Source organism: Salvelinus sp. IW2-2015, linkage group LG4q.1:29, assembly GCF_002910315.2.
Source record: "Salvelinus sp. IW2-2015 linkage group LG4q.1:29, ASM291031v2, whole genome shotgun sequence".
NCBI lineage: Eukaryota > Metazoa > Chordata > Actinopteri > Salmoniformes > Salmonidae > Salvelinus > Salvelinus sp. IW2-2015.
In genome coordinates this window covers 29,679,181-29,701,364 of record NC_036842.1, presented here as the reverse complement: position 1 = coordinate 29,701,364, position 22,184 = coordinate 29,679,181, and the positions used below count along the sequence as shown (strand labels likewise).

Sequence of the window (22,184 nt, the reverse complement as noted above, 5' to 3'; positions counted from 1 at the left end):
TCCACACGTATTCTGATACTGTTGAAGCGTAACCCTGAGTTGTTTCATTTGGTTTTGCCTATCCTCAAGGTCTTTCTCTAACTCTTGATTTAGGTATTTAGGTTTCTGTTAATCTAATCTATGTGCATGCCCTTCGGATATTCCAAGTTTTTTATTTGTCGCCTCATTCTTGTCTACTGCCTGCTCCATTTTACCTAGCAGATCTTAATTTTTCTCTTTTTCTAGTTTTATCCACTGCTGATAAAATGCTGTGATTAGGATGCATGCATATTGTGGTTTGGACCGTTTTCTGATCTCAGTGTTCCACATGATGGTTTTATCCATACACTCTTGGCTGGTTTTAAACTTTCCATCTACCAGAAAATGTGTACCAATTTTGTCCAATTTGGCCACTTTTCCTCACCATTTATTTGATTTTTGGTTTTATTTATATACTTTTTTAGTGCCTCTAAGACTATGGTAACATTTTCCTTTTCTACTCCTCCCTCCTCGGGAGTATCCTGGCCTCTAGAAGCCATTTCAGTTTTATTGACTTGGCGTCACCCCCCAACGGCGTTATGTAATAACAGTCTATCTAGCCTATTATTAATTTGAACACTTTTGTACCCTTTTGGTGCTGGTTTACACTATTGTTTATTGATTCACATAATCTGTCCCCAAAGGCTTGAACCAACTTCTCTCTTTCTCACTACTGATACAGACTAATATTGTCCAAACATTCATACACACTCACACATCTCGCTGCGTCATGGCCACTGCGCGTGGGCTCTCACCCCGTTATACAGTTGAAGTCGGAAGTTTACATACACTTAGGTTGGAGTCATTAAAACTTGTTTTTCAACCACTCCACAAATTTCTTGTTAACAAACAATAGTTTTGGAAAGTCGGTTAGGACATCTACTTTGTGCATGACACAAGTAATTTTTCCAACAATTGTTTACAGACAGATTATTTCACTTATAATTCACTGTATCACAATTCCAGAGATGTCAGACCTTTACTTACACTAAGTTGACTCTGCCTTTAAACAACTTGGAAAATTCCAGAAAAGGATGTCATGGCTTTAGAAGCTTCTGATAGGCTAATTGACATAATTTGAGTCTGTGGATGTATTTGAAGGCCTACCTTTAAACTCAGTGCCTCTTTGCTTGACATCATGGGAAAATCAAAAGAAATCAGCCAAAAAAAGTGTAGACCTCCAAGAGTCTGGTTTATCCTTGGGGGCAATTTCCAAATGCCTGAAGGTACCACGTTCATCTGTAGAAACAATAGTACGCAAGTATAAACACCATGGGACCACGCAGCCGTCATACTGCTCAGGAAGGAGACGTGTTCTGTCTCCTAGAGATGAACATACTTTGGTGCGAAAGTGCAAATCAATCCCAGAACAACAGCAAAGGACCTTCTGAAGATGCTGGAGGAAACAGGTACAGAAGTATCTATATCCACAGTAAAACGAGTCCTATATTGTCATAACCTGAAAGGCCGCTCAGCAAGGAAGAAGCCACTGCTCCAAAACCACCATAAAAAAGCCAGACTACGGTTTGCAACTGCACATGGGGACAAATATTGTACTTTTTGGAAAAATGTCCTCTGTTCTGATGAAACAAAATAGAACTGTTTGGCCATAATGACCATCAGTATGTTTGGAGGAAAAATGGGGATGCTTGCAAGCCGAAGAACACCATCCCAACCGTGAAGCAAGAAGGTGGCAGCATCATGTTGTGGGGGTGCTTTGCTGCAGGAGGGACTGGTGCACTTCACAAAATTGATAGCATCATGAGGGAGGAAAATGATGTGGATATATTGAAGCAACATCTCAATACATCAAATCACATTTATTTATATAGCCCTTCTTACATCAGCTGATATCTCAAAGTGCTGTACAGAAACCCAGCCTAAAACCCCAAACATTAAGCAATGCAGGTGTAGAAGCACGGTGGCTAGGAAAAACTCACTAGAAAGGCCAAAACCTAGGAAGAAACCTAGAGAGGAACCAGGCTATGAGGGGTGGCCTCTTCTGGCTGTACCAGTCAGGAAGTTAAAGCTTGGTCGCAAATGGGTCTTCCAAATGGACAATGACCCCAAGCATACTTCCAAAGTTGTGGCAAAATGGCTTAAGGATAACAAAGTAAAGGTATTGAAGTGGCCATCACAATGCCCTGACCTCAATCCTATAGAAAATTTAAAGAACTTAAAGGCAATGCTACCAAATACTAATTGAGTGTATGTAAACTTCTAACCCACTGGGAATGTGATGAAATAAATAAAAGCTGAAATGAACATTTCTCTCTACTATTATTCTGACATTTCACATGCTTAAAATAGTGGTTATCCTAACTGACCTAAGACATGGAATTTTTACTCTGATTAAATGTCAGGAATTGTGAAAAACTGAGTTTAAATGTATTTGGCTAAGGTGTATGTAAACTTCCGACTTCAACTGTAGGTTATGCAGGGAACCAACCCCGCTCTATATTTACCCCCTATGACTTACGTTTTGCAGATTCTAAACTGCTCAGGCTTACTTTCCGGGCCTCACCCTGTTCTTATAGTAGTCACAGGAACTAACCCACTCAGGATTTAACCCCTAGGACTTTGCCTCAAAACAGGTACCAACCTGTGCGGGCTTACCTTCCGGGACTTACCCTGGGTGGGTGGTTCGAGCCCTGAATGATGATTGGCTGAAAGCTGTGGTATATAAGACCATATACCACGGGTATGACAAAACATGTATTTTTATTGTTCTAATTATGTTTGTAACCAGTTTACAATAGCAACAAGGCACCTTGGAGGTTTGTGGTATATGGCCAATATACCGCAGCTAAGGGTTGTATCCAGGCACTCCGCGTTGCTTCTTGCATAAGAACAGCCCTTAGCCATGGTTTATTGGCCATATACCACATTGTGCCTTATTGCTTAATTCAACCCCTTTGTTATATGGCAAGCCTAATTAAGTTCAGGAGTACAAATGTGCTTAACGGTTCACATAATAAGTTGCATGGACTGACGTTGTGTTCAATAATAGTGCTTAACATGATTTTTTTAGGATTACCTCATCTCTGTACCCTGCACATACAATTATCTGTAAGGTCCCTCAGTCGAGCAGTGAATTTCAAACACAAATTCAACCACAAAGACCAGGGAGGTTTTCAATGCCTTGCAAAGAAGGGTACCTATTGGTAGATGGGTAAAATAAAATAAAGCAGATGTTTAATATTCCTTTGAGCATGGTGAAGTTATTAATTATACTTTGAGATGTGTATCAATACACCCAGTCACTAAAAAGATATAGGCCTCCTTCCTAACTCAAGATGCTGGAGAGGAAGGATTTCACCACGAGGCCAATGGTGACATCAAAACAGTTACTGAGTTTAATGGCTGTGAAAAAATGTATCTGAGGATGGATCAACAACATTGTAGTTACTCCACAATACTAACCTAAATGACAGAGTAAAAAGAGGAAAGCCTGTACAGAATAAAAATATTCCAAAACATGCATCATGTTTGCAATAAGGCACTAAGGTAAAAGTTCAAGAAATGTGGCAAATAAATTAACTTCATGTCCTGAATACAAACTGTTATGTTTGGGGCAAATCCAACGTAACACATCACTGAGTACCACTCTTCATATTTTCAAGCATGGTGGTGGCTGCATCATGTTATGGGTATTCTTGTCATCAGCGAGGACTAGGGAGTTTTTTTAAGAGAAAAAAATGAAAACGTTGTCTGCTTTCCAACACTGGGAGAGAAATTCACCTTTCAGCAGGACAATAATCTAAAACTCAAGGCCAAATATACACTGGAGTTGCTTACTTAGACGACATTGAATGTTGCTGATTGGCCTAGTTATAGTTTTGACATAAATTGGCTTGAAAATCTATGACAAGGATTGAAAATTACTGTCTAACAATGATCAACAAACAACTTGACAGAGCTTGAAGAATTTGAAAAAGAAAAATGTGGAAATATTGTACAATCCATGTGTGCTCTTAGACTTACCCAGAAAGATTGACAGCTGTTATCGCTGCCAAAGGGGATTCTAACATTGATGCATGGGTGTGAATACTTATGTAAATGAGCTTTCTGCATTTCCCTTTCAAAACATTAAAACAATATTATAAAAACATGTTTTCATTTTGCCATTATGAGGTATTGTGTGTAAATTAATTAACATATACTGTATATAATTTTTTATCCATTTTGAATTCAGGCTGTAATGCAACTACATTTGGAATAATCCAAGATGTATAAATACATTCTGAAAGCACTCCACATGTGGACGCCCCCACGCTCACTCAAACAGAGTAACCTATAGAGTAGTCCATCTACCTTTTTCAGGAAATAAATATGCTTTATTCGATTGGAATGGTTTAGGTAATAGCGTAATGTATTCTATTATTATTAATTTTTTTGCTAAAAGGAGGAGACTAAAAATGAAGGCAATCTTAATAATGGATGAGAGCAGATCTATCAGAGTGCTACATCGGGCTGCATTGTCAAATTGTGCTTTTATAAAAGTACTGCAATCGCTCTAAAATATTAAATTCTTATAAGAACTGAAATGTAAAAGTTTGAGATTGAATGTATGATTGTGTGTAGTTTGTAGCCCTTCATTTGGTGGCCAGAGTGCATTTGGAACCATGCTCAAGTGTGCTTTTCAATGCCTCTATCTGCCTCGCATTCTCATCAATGATGTATACCTCGATAGTTTATGGTTTTGAAGAAGGAAAATACAATCCTAGATGGATTCTGATGTCTGTCTGTGGATGTGGGAGGGATGAAAGGTAAAGATTTCAGTCTAAATTCTTAGACAAAGTGGTTGTTCACAATTGTACTGACCCAATGTATAGTTTATTTTCATCTTAAATATGTTTACCTTCTATACACCCATAACCTCATATGATTAGTGTTTGTTTGGGTGACGGTGTAATTTGTATTGCACCTTGCAGCAGTCCTGTATACACAGAATGATAGCCATGTCTAGCACAGAGGCACAGAGGCCAAGAGGTGTTTTGCATCATTCCTACCTATTCTTGTTCTCTCACACTCTGAGGTGCCTGGTGGGTAGACAGGTAGACGGGGGAGGAAAATAAACTTGGTAGTAGAGAAAGAATGAGAAATACAGAATGAGAAACAGACAGAGGAGGAAAGATAGTGAATCAAATTTTAAGACAAGATTAAAAAATGGAATGGGAGGTCAGACGAAGGTTATCAGCTTATCCCTTATGACAGCCATGTGTGTGTGTATGTGTGTAAATATCAGGTTAGAGTCCCCCTAGGCATGAGGAAATAGGCCAGATAAGCTTGGAGCCAGGGTGTGAGAGAAAGCCTGTCCTCTGTGTGCTTAGTGTTATCACAGGTACTGGCTGACGTGACCTTTGTGAAATAACCACCATTATCTGTTGGCCTGCCGCTGTGGGGCTAGCTAGCATCACCACAACCCCACCTGTACATTCTGGTGCTGTGGGGCTAGCTAGCATCACCAAAACCCCACCTGTACATGCTGTTGCTGTGGGGCTAGCTAGCATCACCACAACCCCACCTGTACATTCTGGTGCTGTGGGGCTAGCTAGCATCACCACAACCACCCTTGTACATTTGTTGCCTGTGGGGCTAGCTAGCATCACCACAACCCCACCTGTACATTCTGGTGCTGTGGGGCTAGCTAGCATCACCACAACCCCACCTGTACATTTCTGGTGCTGTGCGTGGGCTAGCTAGCATCACCACAACCCCACCTGTACTGCTGTTTGCTGTGGGGCTAGCTAGCATCACCAAACCCACCTGTACATTCTGTTGCTGTGGGGCTAGCTAGCATCACCACAACCCCACCTGTACATTCTGGTGCTGTGGGGCTAGCTAGCATCACCACAACCCCACCGTACATTCTGTGCTGTGGGGCTAAGCTAGCATCACCACAACCCACCTGTACATTCGGTGCTGTGGGGCTAGCTAGCATCACCACAACCCCACTTGTACATTTGTTGCTGTGGGGCTAGCTAGCATCACCACAACCCCACCTGTACATTTTATGTTGCTGTGGGGCTAGCTAGCATCACCACAACCCACCTGTTTGGTTGCTGTGGGACAGCTAGCATCAACAACCCCACCATGTACATTATTGTTGCTGTGGGGCTAGATTAGCATCACCACAACCCCCCTGTACATTATGTTGCTGTGGGCTAGCTAGCTCACCCAACCCCACCTGTACATTGTTTGCTGTGGGGCTAGCTAGCATCACCACAACCCCACCTGTACATGTCTCGTTGCTGTGGGGCTAGCTAGCATCACCACAACCCCACCTGACATTCTGGTGCTGTGGGGCTAGCTAGCATCACCACAACCCCACCTGTACATTTGGGTGCTGTGGGCTAGCTAGATCACCACAACCCCACCTGTACATTATGGTGCTGTGGGGCTAGCTAGCATCACACAACCCCACTGTACATGTCTGTTGTGCTGTGGGGCTAGCTAGCATCAACCAACACCCCACCTGTACATTCTGGTGCTGTGGGGCTAGCTAGCATCAGCACAACCCCACCTGTACATCTGGTGCTGGGGGCATAGCATCACCACTGCGCATACCAGCATCCTACATGTCTATTCTATAGCCTCTGACATAGGAGGTCAGGAACAGGGCTTATCACAACATGAATGCAGTTATCTCCTTTATACATTCTCCTTATATATCATTTTGCACCCCGCTCTCTCTATCTCTGTCTGTCTACCCCTACTCTTTTTCTCTCTTTTAGTTCCCCTGTCAACCCCTCCTCCCTGTCAGTCTGTTTGTCTCACTCTCTTTCCCTCTGTGTTCTATATGCAGGCCCATACACTATTCAGTGGTGATGGTGATAGAGTACACTCTTAGAAAAAAGGATTCCAAAAGGAGAGCCATTTTTGGCTCCAGGTAGAACTCTAAAGGGGTTCCATGTAGAACCCTCTATGGGTTCTTGTTCTTCATATGTAGATTAAACATAAAACATACAATCTTCCTCTCTACCACTGGCCTGTCCAGAGAAACGGGTGGCCTTAGGGCTGGGGGAAGGAGAGGAGAAAGGGATGTAGAGGGAGAGAGGGATGGAGTAAGGAGGTAGGGGAGAGAAGTAGGGTGTTGGGAGAGAGGGATGGGGCAGATTGCACACTTCAGGAAGAAGAGTAGAGATTGGCACGCAGCTCTCTCCTCTCTCTCTCTCTCTCTCTCTCTCTCTCTCTCTCTCTCTCCTCTCTCTTCTTCTCTCTCTGCTCTCTCTCTCTCGCTCTCTCTCCGCTCTCTCTCTCGCTCTCTCTGTCGCTCACTCTCGCTCTCTCTGTCGCTCACTCTCGCTCTCTCTCTCTCTCTCTCACTCTCTCTCTCTCTCTCTGTCTCTCTCTCTGTCCCTCTCTCTCTCCTCTCTCTCTCTTCTCACTCTCTCTCTCTCTCTGTCTCTCTCTCTGTCCCTCTCTCTCTGTCTCTCTCTCCTCTCTCTCTCTCTCTCTCTCTCTCTCTCTCTCTCTCTCTCTCTCTCTCTCTCTCTCTCTCTCTCTCTCTCTCTCTCTCTCTCTCTCTCTCTCTCTCTCTCTCTCTCTCTCTCCTCTCTCTCTCTCTCTCTCTCTCTCTCTCTCTCTCCTTCTCATCTCTCTCTCTCTCTCTCTCTCTCTCTCTCTCTCCGTGTGTTTGTGGACAGACAGAGACAAATAGACGGAAAGCTAGCCTGCTGAAAGGCTTATCTCAGCTTGTTAAGTAGCCTTCACTTAATGCAGCGATTACTAGCAGTTTAGTGTGATTAGGACAATGGAAGATCCCCTTTAGCAGGTGTTGGGAAGGTCGACGGGACACTCTACATGATTGAAGAGAACAGTGGACAGTGTATGTCTCTGTCTGCATCCCAAATGGCACCCTATTCCCTATTTAGGGCAAATAGGGCTCTGGTCAAAAGTATTGCATTATGTAGGGAATAGGGTGCCATTTGGGATGCTTTCTACAGTTAATGACTTTTCACACTACTAAGTCGAAAAGAGTCAAGCAAAACCAAGCTGTACTAAGCTGGCCTGATTATTCATCCACCATAATTGCTGAACATGACAATGTGTCAAAAGAAAATATGCCAGTACAGTTTGTTTGGGGTTAGCACAATAGTGTGAAGAAGGTTTTCTTTTTCTGTGTTTGTGTTATTTGCTATTTGAAGACAGCTCCCAACATACAGTACTCTGTAGTGTGGAGACAGACAGGCAATGAAAAAGGCACAGTGTAGTGTAAAGGCAAGTCATCCATTGACAATCTCTCATAATAGTTCGCATCCCTGATCATTAACCATGGGAAGAGCTTGTCAATATGTGTGTCCCAAATGGCACCATATTCCCTGTAGTACATAACATAAGTTGCCATTCGGGATGCAGATAATGACACATATTTTATAGGCTTCAGAAAACACATACTGTATACGTCTGGGTGAGTTTGGAGACGAAGGTTGAAGTATAAACATCATCAATGAAATGTCAATCAACTGGGTGTCTCTCGTATAAACAACGAAGTCAGACTCAAAATGGATTGCATTAGGGAGATGGAGAAGGTTTGTAGAATAGTGTATAAAATCAATGCCCTACTTACACTCTGACTAGACCGGCCACATTGTGTGTGTGAGCGTTGCTAAATAAATGTACACAATCATGTTATTCAATAATTTCATCAAAACTGCCTCTCGCGCATTAATGGGCATCTGCGGAGCCAAGTTGCTTCATAAGCAACATGTGAAATGCTTACTCACGGGTCCTTTTCCAGCAATGCGGTATTAAATATATTTTTTTTTAAATAGTGATGAGGAATAAATACACAGTGAATAATGAACAACAATAACAAGTAAAAAATAACATGGCTATATACAGGGAGTACCAGTACCAAGTCACTGTGCAGGGGTATGATGTAATTGAGGTAGCTATATACTGTACACATATAGTAGGGGTAAAGTGACTAGGCAACAGGATAGATAATAGACAGTAGCAGCAGCGTATGTGGTGAGTTTGAAAGTCTGTGTGAGTGTGCGTTTGGTGTTAGTATGCATGTGTGCGCTTGTGTATATGTATGTCTGTGTGTGTGTTGGTGTCAGTGTAAGTATCAGGACATTTTCTGCCCTTGAAATCCTTGGACGGACCGCCTAAGCGTATTTAGTTAACAAACAGATTACCGACCATTTCGAATCTCACCGTACCTTCTCCGCTATGCAATCTGGTTTCAGAGCTGGTCATGGGTGCACCTCAGCAACGCTCAAGATCCTAAACGATATCATAACCGCCATCGATAAGAGACATTACTGTGCAGCCGCATTCATCGACATGGCTAAGGCTTTTGACTCTGTCAATCACAACATTCTTATTGGCAGACTCAACAGCCTTGGTTTCTCAAATGATTGCCTCGGTTGGTTCACCGACTACTTCTCCGATAGATTTCAGTATGTCAAATCGGAGGGTCTGTTGTCCGGACCTCTGGCAGACTCTATGGGGGTGCCCCAGGGTTCAATTATTGGGCCGACTTTCTTCTCTGTATACATCAATGATGTCGCTCTCGCTGCTGGTGATTCTTTGATCCACCTCTACGCAGACGACACCATTCTGTATACCTCTGGCCGTTCGTTGGACACTGTGTTAACTAACCTCCAGATGAGCTTCAATGACATACAACTCTCCTTCCGTGGCCTCCAACTGCTCTTAAATGCAAGTAAAACTAAATGCATGCTCTTCAAACGATCGCTGCCCGCACCTGCCCGCCCGTCCAGCATCACTACTCTGGACGGTTCTGACTTAGAATATGTGGACAAATACAAATACCTAGGTGTCTGGTTAGACTGTTAAACTCTCCTTCCAGACTCACATTAAACATCTCCAATCCAAATTTAAATCTAGAATTGGCTTCCTATTTTGCAACAAAGCATCCTTCACTCATGCTGCCAAACATACCCTCGTAAAACTGACCATCCTACGATCCTTGACTTCGGCGATGTCATTTACAATATAGCCTCCAACACTCTACTCAACAAATTGGATGCAGTCTATCACAGTGCCATCCATTTTGTCACCAAAGCCCCATATACTACCCACCACTGCGACCTGTATGATCTCGTTGGATGGCCCTCGCTTCATACTCGTCGCCAAACACACTGGCTCCAGGTCATCTACAAGTATCTGCTAGTTAAAGCCCCGCCTTATCTCAGCTCACTGGTCACCATAGCAGCACCCACCCGTAGCACGCGCTCCAGCAGGTATATCTCACTGGTCACCCCCAAAGCCAATTCATCCTTTGGCCGCTCTCCTACAGTTCTCTGCTGCCAATGACTGGAACGAACTGCAAAAATCTCTGAAGCTGGTGACTCATATCTCCCTCTCTAACTTTAAGCACCAGCTGTCAGAGCAGCTCACAGATCACTGCACCTGTACATAGCTCATCTGTAAATAGCCTATCCAACTACCTTATCCCCATACTGCATTTATTTATTTATCTTGCTCCTTTGCACCCCAGTATCTCAACTTGCACATTCATCTTCTGCACATCCTACCATTCCAGTGTTTAATTGCTATATTGTTATTACTTTGCCACCATGGCCTATTTATTGTCTTACCTCTCTTATCCCTACCTCATTTGCAAATGCTGTATTGAGATTTGTCTACTGTATTATTGATTGTATGTTTGTTTATTCCATGTGTAACTCTGTGTTGTTGTATGTGTCGAACTGCTTTGCTTTATCTTGGCCAGGTCGCAGTTGCAAATGAGAACTTGTTCTCAACTAGCCCACCTGGTTAAATAAAGGTGAAATAAAAATATATATATTTTCTTTGGGCCGTTTAAGATCAAACAGTGTAAATAAAAAATTGCCATATTTGTTGGGATATTTGTTTTTTATTATACATTTTTGGGATGGAAAAACGCACATATAAAGTATTTATAAAAGATAATGGACCTATATATTTATTTTTGAACTAACAATCACCAAAATCAATGCTAGACAATCAGGGAGAATAGAACATTCCCAAAACAATTAATTTAACAGTATTGATTTTGTGATTATGTTTGTGCAAACGAACACAGCATTAGTCATGGCAATGCATAGAATTTCCCGAAAATTAGCTCTAGCTATTTACTGCTGTCAAATGACCAAATGACCCTCTAGTGGCTTCATGGGTGGAATGTTAATCATATTTTTTATAATTTCATAATAAATAAACCCACCGAAAATCTGGTGTTTCTATGTCAAACGGTTTGTTATATTTCTGTCTCCTTTCATGTATATAAAGTGTATTATTGGGATGCAAACATATATTTTTTATAAATTGCAACTCTATATCTGACATGGTACAGGTGTCCTGTTTTTTTAAGGCCATAACCATGTGTGTGAAGTGTATACTTTTGTTTCGAAGTAGATTTGTTTAAGACTACCAAGAAACACTGTGTGACCCTGATTTAGCCCACTGTAGTAAAAGGTTAAATCTTCTCTCAGCTCCATGACAGAATATGTAGAATTGCAGGAAATTTGCTCTAAACTGAAAAAGCGTATCTCATCTCTATGAATTTTGTAAAAACAAATTACAAAAATGTTTATCTACACCGCCAAAATGTTTATCTACACCGCCAAAATGTTTATCTACACCGCCAAAATGTTTATCTACACCGCCAAAATGTTTATCTACACCGCCAAAATGTTTATCTACACCGCCAAAATGTTTATCTACACCGCCAAAATGGGGGCCTCTAAAACTTTCTCTAAAATTCAGCGGCAGGAATGGACCGACCGCGCTCATTGCCACACACCCTGCTACACCCACCACTTAAGCCCCTTTTTAATTGAGAAATAACCCTGAGTATGTGTCAGTGTGTGGGTAGAGTCTAGTGTGTGTGCATAGAGTCAGTGCAAGAGAGGGTCACTGCAGGTAGTCTGGGTAGCCATTTGATTAGCTATTTAGCAGTCACGTTTAGCAGTCTTATGGCTTGGGGTTAAACGTTGTTAAGGTTCCTTTTGGTTCTCCCTGCTACTGCTCTCCGTGCAGTAGTAGGTAGAACTATGACTTGGGTGGCTGGATTCGTCTAACATTTTTGGACCTTCCTCTGACACCGCCTGGAATATAGGTCCTGGATGGCAGGGAGCTACAGTGATGTACTGGGCCCTACTCACCACCATCTGTAGTGATTTGCAGTCGTGTGCTTTGCAGTTGCCGTACCAATTTGTGATGCAGCCAATCAAGATACTCTCAATGGAGCAGCTGAATAACTTTTTGAGGATCTGATTGCCAAATCTTTTCAGCCTCCTGACGGGAAAGAGGCACTGCCGTGCCCTGTTTACAACTGTGTTGGTGTGTGAGGACCATGCTAATTCCTTAGTGATGTGGACACCGAGGAAGTTAAAGCTGTTGACCCGCTCCATTACAGCCCCATCAATGTGGATGGGAGCATGCTTGCCTCTCCGTATCCTGTAGTCCGCGATCAGCTCCTTTGTCTTGCTGACATTGAGGGAGAGGTTGATGTCCTGGAACCACACTGCCAGGTCTCTGACCTCCTCCCAGTAGCCCATTCCTACTACCATCGTGTCGTCAGCAAACTTAATGATGGTGTCAGAGTCATGCATGGCCACGCAGTAGTGGGTGAACAGGGAGTACAGGAGGGGACTAAGCACATACCCTTTAGGATCCTCCCTATTGATGGTCAGCGTGGCAGATGTGTTGTTGCTTACCCTGACCACCTGGGGGCGGCCCACCAGGAAGTCCAGGATCCAGTTGCAGAGGGAGGTGTTCAGTCCCAGGGTCCAGAGCTTGGTTATGAGCTTGGACTATGGTGTTGAATGCTGAGCTGTAGTCAATAAAAGGTTTTCTTAGATAGATATTCCTTTTTTACAGGTGGGTGAGGTCAGTGTGGAGTGAAATAGAGATGACCTCATCTGGGGATCTGTTGGGGTGGTATACGCATTGGAGTGGGTCCAGGGTGTCTGGGCGGATGGTGTTGATGTGAGCCATGACCAGACTTTCAAAGCATTTCATGTCTATAGATGTGAGTGCTAAGGGGCGATAGGCAGGTTACCTTGGTGTTCTTGGTTATGGAGACTATGGTGGTCCGCTCGAACCAAGTTGTTATGACAGACCGGGTCGGGGATAGGTTGAAAATGTCATTGAGCGACTTGCCAGCTGGTCAACACATGCTCTGAGTACGTGCCCTGGTATTCCGTCTGGCCCGCAACATTGTGAATGTTAAAGATCTTACTCACATCAGCTACGGGGAGCGAGATCACACATTCATCCAGAACAGCTGGTGCTCTCATCCATGGTTTAGTGTTGCTTGCTTCGAAGTGAACATAGAAAGCTTTTAGCTTGTCTGTTAGGCTCACATCGCTGGGCAACTCGCGGCTGGGTTTCCTTTTATAATCGGGGATAGTTTGCAAGCCCTGCCACATCCGTCGAGCATGAAAGCTGGTGTAGTATGATTCAATCTTAGTCCTGTATTGATGCTTTTCCTGTTTGATGGCTCGTCGGAGGTTGTAGCGGTATTTCTTACACGCGTCCAGATTAGTGTACCACTCCTTGAAGGCAGCAGATCTAGCCTTTAGCTCAGTGCTGATGTTGCCTGTAATCCATGGTTTTTGGTTGTGGTATGTACGTACGGTCACTGTGGGGACGACGTCATTGATGCGCTTTTAATGAAACCGAGACGCATAGAGATGCCTGACACGCTCAGTCCGCCTCTCCCATTTCACGAGCATACTTACCCACGTGGATAATTGAAAGATGAACGAGGAGAGTTTAATCAAAGAAAACGAACAAAAAACATTTCCCCTTTTATCTGTGGATTAATTGTCGGAGTAGATACACGTGATTTTGTATGACTCAAAATGGGTTCAAATTCAACAAAGATCCAATTCAACAAAGATCCAGCATTTCAGGTAAAATAACAACCCAATGTTTATCTGCCAGGACAAATTAACTAGCAACAATAAGCTAGATAAATACCCATGAATAATTATTGTGTGTTTCGACCTGTACCCAAATTAATATATTTTGTTCACAGTTGGTTTTGATCGTGTCTGGTGGGGATCGACAAAATCAACATGCGCACGATGACACACACAGATGCACACGCAGATGCACACGCGGGGCCGGTTTGGTCAAGGTGTGATAGCTTATTTCCATTTCCATTTTTTGTTTCTCAGGCTTAATTGGGAGTTTGTGATCTAATGACGCTGCTGACAGTTTTGGTTGACATTTTCACCCTGATTCGTGTCACTTTGGTTGAAAATGCCAGGCCTAACTTAATTAGACGATAAAGGGCTCAAGACAACAAATCCCCACTTAGCAAAAAATCAGGATCCGTCAATATCAAATATGACATTATGAGTGAACTTCTCCCTGTGATCCTGAGAGGGAAGAGAGATGGGGGGATGGCTAGAGGGGACAAGAGAGAGAGAGCGAGGGAGAGAGACGAAGGAGAGAGGGCGAGGAGGGAGCGAGAGACAGGAGAGAGAAATAGGAGAGAAAGAGAGAGAGAAATAAAGAAAGAGAGATAGAGAAAGATAATTACATAGAGAGACCTGTATTAATTTCATAAATTAGGCCTATTGATGCAATTATTGTTTGCTTATCTGAAAGGCCTCCCTTTGTATTAAGCTAAATTACGCCATATAATCCATTGCAGTGCATTTGACAGGCTAAAGATTCTCGCATTTCAGGTCTATTGTGAAGAAAGTCTGACAGCATTTACCTGTATTGTGAGCTAGTGGCATAGTTAGCTAACCTTCTTATAATGCACACTGTCTGAGATTTTTTTATTTATCTGGTGACCATTGTTGAGAATTGATAACGATAGCATTATATTTCTGCAGACGTTTACCTTTGAGAGCCGGGATGTTTGGCTTTGTTGAGCATTTTAAAGAGCTCCAAATAAATAATGAATCTCCAAAAACATATGACCGGGAGACTGGATCAAGTCAGAACACACAGCGAAAGAAAGAAACAGCCCCGTGGTCATTACTTCCTCCTCTCTCCTCTCTCTGAGTATAAAAAAGAAAACATATTTTTGTCATTGTGTTGTTGTTATGACTGCTGTCTTTGAGGACAGCTCTGCACTTTAGAGAGTTCTGGAACAATTAGTCCTCACTCCACCTTTTAGTTTAAAATTGCTGGCTTGAAATTTGCTGTAAAACTGAACATTTTTCTCTCTGCCCCATGGCAAAATGAGTAGAATTTCATGAAATTAGTTATAAAATTGCAAAATCTTCTCTCCGCCCATGGCAAAATATGTAGATTTGCAGCTTTAAAACTGCAAGATTTGTGTGGGAGGAAGTTGAACCTCTTTCTTGATTGACTGACAGCTAATGTCCGTGGCCAAGTGAAATCCAAGACTCAAATGCCCCCAAACACACGCGCATGGTCCATTGGGGTTGCATGTGTGAGAAGGAGAGAGAGAGGGAGCTGTTGCCTTTTTTTTCTCCTCTATGCTACATGCTTCTTCTGCATGTTTTTTTTTATGCATCAATGAAACCTTGGCCTGAAGCGGAACGAGTCTCGTCTCCCCAGCAAACATACACTCTTGCACACATGCTTGAATGAAAATCACACACACACATACACACACGCTTGCACACAGACACACACACACACACACACACACACAACACACAACACACACACACACACACACACACACACACACACACACACACACACACAACTCAATTCACACACACACTCACTTCCTCTGCCACCTTTGACCCCTCCACTGCCTCCTAAGCCACCTGCCAGCCAGAGACAGTAATGGTGGTGAGGGGAAATGATCAGTGTCTGTGAGGGGCAGAATGAAAAATGAAGAAAGAAAGAAACAGCCCTGGTCATTACTTCATTCTCTCTCCTTCTGGCTGTTGTCTTGAACAGCTCAGCTCTGTAGACATTTCTGGAACACTCAGTCCTCATTCCACTTTTAGTTTAAAATGGCTGCGTCGGCTGTGTGAAAGCTGTTGTTGTCGTAAGGCAGGAGATGAGATGACAGGCTCTCACCCCTCTCTTTATTAGTGTAATACTGTCATAGAGGGTCAAATAAGGTGACACAGTCATCTCCTTAAACAGAGCTAGACCAGAATAACACATTTTTACTGCTTAGGCTATATTCTGCCTGCAGCTGTCTACTGGCTAGAGCATGATTGAATGGGATGGAAATGGGGGGGGGGGGGGGGGGGGGGGGTTGCATGGGAGGAGTTGAAAAATCTTTCTTGATTGACTGACAGCTAAGGTCCGTGGCCAAGTGTAATCCAAGACTTGAATGCCCCCAAACACACACACACGTTCAAACACACACACACGTTCAAACACTTATACACAGTTGTGCAGGCCTACTGCTACATACAGTACCCTTGGTTTGAACTACATTCTTTAACCTTGACTAAACATCTGATTTAGGCATCTTCACAGATAATACAAGTGAGCACTTTCTCCCTGGACCCCAAAGCTTGTTGAAACCCCCATTGTTTGTTTTTCTTTCATTATTGTTTATCCTCCTGTATTCTCCTGTATTTTTAATTTATGCAATGGAGAGGAAGGAGTCCTTTAGGGTTGCATGTGTGAGTAAGCATGAGAAGGAGAGAGAGATGGAGAGGGAGCTGTTGCCTGTTTTATTCTCCTCTATGCTACATGCTCCTGCATGTTGTTTTTCTGCATCAATGAAACCTTGGCCTGAAGCAGAACGAGTCCAGTCTCCCCAGCAAACACACTCTTGGATACACTGTTGCATGAAAAGCACACACACACACACACACACACACACACACACACACACACACACACACACACACACACACACACACACACACACACACACACACACACTTCCTCTGCCTTCTTTGAACCCTCCACCGCCTCCTAAGCCACCATCCAGTCAGAGACAGTAATGGTGCGTGAGGGGAAATGATCAGTGTCTGTGCGAAGCAGTGTCCGTCCCGTGGCTCTGGAGATCACACACACCGCCACCAGGGTCAATAGGCAATTAAACCTGAGTGAGGAGGATAGGCCGTATTACTGAGCAGGAGAACCAGGCAGTGTGTGGGTCTGTTTGTGTGTGTACATGTGCGTGTGTTCAGGCAAGAAAGCAGGCAGGCCACAACCGCCCCAAGGGGTGTTAACTCTAATCTGTGGAGGCGCTAGCCAAGCTAATCGCTAATCTGGCTGGTGGAAAAGATGAACTAGCAGAGTGGCTGAAGCTGGTTCAGACCAGGCACCAAGGACCAGGGGGCAGCTCTCTACTCTCACTGTATAGGCTAAGTGACCAGTGATTAATAAGTAGAATTGATTTGACAGACTGGGGAGTTTTGTTATAGAACATAGAAGACAAGTAGTGCTAACAAAATGTCTAGCCAAGGTATATTATATTATTAACCCATTGCATTGATTTTCCCAAGGATAGATTAACATACATGAATGTATCTTCCTTAAATTAACATTATTTTCCAGGGTTGCAAAATTCCGGTAACTTTCCCAAAATTTACCGGAAACTTTCCCAGTTTATCCAAAAATGGGGGATAGAGGATTCCAGATGTCCTATTTGTTCCCTCCTGATTTCGGGAATAAGGATTTATGGAATAACTGGACATTTTGGGAAAGTTACTGAAATTGTACAACCCTATTCTTTTCCAAGATTAGATGGTAGGAATGTGAATGGGGTGAGTCAGAATGATAGCTCTTTGGAACTCATCCTCTGTTCTCACATTCTTCTAGATATTCTCTATTTCTACCTCCTTACACCCTGAAGTGCACATATATATCCATCAGAAATCTCTGACACCTCTCAGGTGCTTCCAGTCTTACAGTTTGGCTCTTTCAGAAACAAGATAACAGGTATAAGATATACCTACAAAGCGGCACTGCCAAAGTGAACAAGAATGAGATAATGTACTTATTATCAGCTAGAGAAAGTGTGTAAAAGAGCAAAAATCTCTCTGACAGAACTCAGCCATGTAGTTTAAGCTGCTATGGGGAAACGAATGGAGGGCGGTTTCTCTCTTTTGGCTGGATGTGTTTGGTGTATTATTTACAAGATAAGATTCATGGTCTCCCTGTTGCATTTTAAACCTTGTTGCTACCATGCTGCCTCTGGGTTAGAGCTAACTGTAGTGACATTCAGAGAGAGAGAGAGAGAGAATGAGGCAAAAAAGGAGAGACAGAGGGAGAACGCGAGAGGAGAGAGGGAGAGAGAGACAGGGGTAGACAAAGAGATAGGTAGAGGTGGAGAGAGATATAATGAGAGAGAGGGGAGGGAAGAGAGAGGGAGGGACAGAGAGAGAGCAAGAGTATGTGAAAACAAAAGCCTCTCTCCATCGTGTTCTAATACCTATCATCACTCAGGGCCTCCACTCAACTTGCACTTTTCTCCTTCATTTTAGAGAGGGGGTGAGGGAGTGCTGAGGAGAATGGGAGAGAGAGGTAGTTATGACACAAAGGAGAATTTACTGAGATGGGTTTGCAACTACTGTGTTGCATCTCCTGTTGTTGTGTTTGATTGTCTCTGTCTGGACCCAAAGGTCTTTACTACCTTTCCTACTGACAGAGGGAGAAAGGCCCCATGAAAAGTAAATAATCCTGGCAATATGACTACTAGAGATTTTAGCAGAAAATATTTTCCTTGCCCTTGAGTTTGAGTTTCTAAATTGCCAGCATGGTCATAGTAAACATTACGTTCATGGTGTGTGTATGTGTGTCACAGTCACGGTCAGCCCACTAACACCACACCATAGAACATTTACATCTATAAAGGGCAGAAACAAACCACATGGGAACAGAACCCAGTAAATAACACAAGACAAATCAGTCCTATAGATGAACAGCATGGAAAACTACAACTTTCTGGCACTCACATATCCTCACAATATGGAAGCCTACTGGCTGTAAGCCTACAAAACAAGCAACATGTTTTACAAGATGCTGGCCTCATCTGCTCTGCTCCCCTGTTACTCCGCCCATTCAAACTAACCTAATTTTGATGAGGATGATGATGAAGAGAAGATGAGGATGATGATGAAGAGGAGATCAATAATCATAAATTGCTGGTTGATGAGAAAAAACATTGTTAATCCGTATGGATTCTCTCAGGATATTGCTCTTGGTTGATGTGATAGGGACACTACTCTCCCACATGCTCTTGAATTAACTATGACTTGCCCCGCAGCCAACTTTTCTAGGACTACACCTGTTTATGCTTGATAAGCGTGCACCCCTTTTTCCCCCGGGTTCGTTTGAATATCGTTATATTTTACATTTGTGTGACTGTCCATGTTTTGGGGTTCTTGTGGACCACAGGAGGAGAAGCTGCTGCTGCTGAAAAAGCTAATAGGGATCAAAATAAACAAATTAACAATTGGTTGCACGCCTGCTTGGCTATGGTTTTGCCCAGGGAGCGGTTCAAGGTATTTCCACCTCTTTCTGACAGTGTTCTGTAAACTGATGGCAGGAGTGTCCGTTTTGGATTGAGTTGATTTTGATTAGGATTTCTTGTTAGAAATTCATTTTTGTTTGTTTGTTTTGGTAAGTCATATTTGCCTATTTTGCTGTAATAATAAGGCTTTTAATTCCTACCACTGCTACCGCGATTCTTTGGTGGGTGTGGGTCGTTCATTGGTGTGGAACAGTAACTGCATCCAAGAATTGCTTGTGACCACTTTAATTAACACAAACAGCACCTTCACTAGTAATCATTCCGAGTGTTTCTCCATTCAGATGAGTTTTTCACGGCGCAAGCACATTTCCCATTTTGTTCACCCACTGCTTGTGATGACTCGATCCCCTGCAGAAAAGAGTTGTTAGGATGTCCCGGGAACATCAGGAGGTTGTAGTATGGTCCCCTGGACATTCTTGGGACGTTCCCTGTTTGCTAGATACAGTTGAAATCGGAAGTTTACATACACCTTAGCCAAATACATTTAAACTCAGTTTTTCACAATTCCTGACATTTAATCAGAGTAAAAATTCAGTTAGGATCACCACTTTATTTTAAGAATGTGAAATGTCAGAATAATAGCAGAGAGAGAATGATTATTTAAACTTGTATTTCTTTTCATCACAATCCCAGTGGGTCAGAAGTTTACATACACTCAATTAGTATTTGGTAGCATTGCCTTTAAAATGTTTAACGGGTCAAACTTTCGGGTAGCTTTCCACAAGCTTCCCACAATAAGTTGGGTGAATTTGGCCCATTCCTCCTGACAGAGTTGGTGTAACTGAGTCAGGTTTGTAGGCCTTCTTGCTCACACACGCTTTTTCAGTTCTGCCCACAAATTTTCTATGGGATTGAGGTCAGGACTTTGTGATGGCCACTCCAATACCTTGACTTTGTTGTCCTTAAGCCATTTTGCCACAACTTTGGAATTATGCTTGGGGTCATAATTATGCTTGGGGTTGGGGTTTGGTCACCCCACAACATGATGCTGCCACCCCGTGCTTCATGGTTGGGCTGGTGTTCTTCGGCTTGCAAGCCTCCCCCTTTTCCTCCTAAGATAACGTGGTCATTATGGCCAAGCAGTTCTATTTTTGTTTAATCAGACCAGAGGACATTTCTCCAAAAAGTATGATCTTTGTCCCTATGTGCAGTTGCAACAATACCATAGTCTGCCGATTTAATGGCGTTTTTGGAGCAGGCTTCTTCCTTGCTGAGTGGCCTTCCAGGTTATGTCGATATCGGACTCATTTTACTGTGGATATAGAGACTTTTGACCTGTTTCCTCCAGCATCTTTAGAAAGTCCTTTGCTGTTGTTCTGGGATTGATTTGCACGTTTGCACCAAAGTACGTTCATCTCTAGGAGACAGAACGTTTCTTCTTCCTGAGCAGTATGACGGCTGCGTGGTCCCATGGTGTTTATACTTGCGTACTATTGTTTCTACAGATGAACGTGGCGTTTGGAAATTGCTCCAAGGATGAACCAGGACTTGTGGAGGTTAAAAAAATGTTTTTTTCTGAGATGTTGGCTGATTTCTTTTGATTTTCCCATGATGTCAAGCAAAGAGGCAGTGAGTTTGAAGGTAGGCCTTGAAATACATCCACAGGTACTCCTCCAATTGACTCAAATGATGTCAATTAGCCTATCAGAAGCTTCTAAAGCCATGACATCATTTTCTGGAATATTCCAAGCTGTTTAAAGGCATAGTTAACTTAGTGTATGTAAACTTATGACCCACTGGAATTGTGATACAATGAATTATAAGTGAAATAATCTGTCTGTAAACAATTGTTGGAAAAAGGACTTGTGTCCTGCACAAAGTAGATGTTCTAACCGACTTGCCAAAACTATAGTTTGTTAACAAGAAATGTGTGGAGTGGTTGAAAAACGAGTTTTAATGACTCCAACCTAAGTGTATGTAAACTTCTGACTTCAACTGTATTAAGATATCTTGTTTTGTTTTTCATGCTGAAAGGTCTCTTTTATACAAAGGCTCACTCTATTTCTTCACACATCGCTTAGCTTGATATAATTAATTACATTTCATTCATAGAGCTACAGTGGGTGGAGGATAATGTCATTTTCACTCGGCCTTAGATTTAGGGATATTGCATTATGAGAGAGAATCGTCCTCACTTTCTTAGCTTTTAATTAAGTATGCAGATTCCATAGAGTTTTTATTCGATGTCAATCAAGATTTAATGGATTATTTTTATTATTTTATGAAAAAAATGCCTTTTCGAAGGGAAGAGCGTGTGCATTATTCATTGGTGAGACCAGAAGAATGTATGACTGAGAGAAGAGAACTTAATGGTGTTCTTGACTTCGATACATGATTTGTGCACTTTTCACTGTGACTCATCTTACTACTGGAAAGATACAGCAGGTAGGAAGTGTATCGCTGCTGACCCCAGGCCAGCCCCGACCTCCAAACGTTGAGCTCTAACCCCTGTGTGACCTGAGTCTGGTGTTCTATAGCCTTGACCTCTAACCCCTGGTCTTTGTCTGTATTCTACAGGTGATCCAGCGCAGGGAAGATGGCTCGGTAAACTTCTTCAGAGGATGGGACTCTTACCGTGAGGGATTTGGCAAGATCACTGGAGAACACTGGCTAGGTAAGTGTGTGTGTCTGATTTGTGAGTCAACGATCAAGAAGTACCTTGGCACAGTTCTTGATTCCAGGACCATTGCAGAGTATGGGATAGTGGTTTGAGTGCTGGTATAATACGAAAGTAGTGTGGTTGGTCGGGGTGGGTGGG

The 22,184-nt window shown here is 42.8% G+C and overlaps 1 protein-coding gene across 2 annotated transcripts in view; it reads left to right on the top strand.

Annotated features, from left to right (window-relative positions):
* The window catches only part of fibcd1b (fibrinogen C domain containing 1b), a 259,633-nt gene that overhangs the window by 153,430 nt on the left and 84,019 nt on the right, over positions 1-22,184 (top strand). For both annotated transcript variants that reach the window (XM_023984332.2, XM_023984331.2), the window contains one exon: positions 21,944-22,040. In XM_023984332.2, coding sequence (XP_023840100.1) covers positions 21,944-22,040 — 97 coding nt within the window. The remainder of the gene's footprint in view (positions 1-21,943; positions 22,041-22,184) is intronic.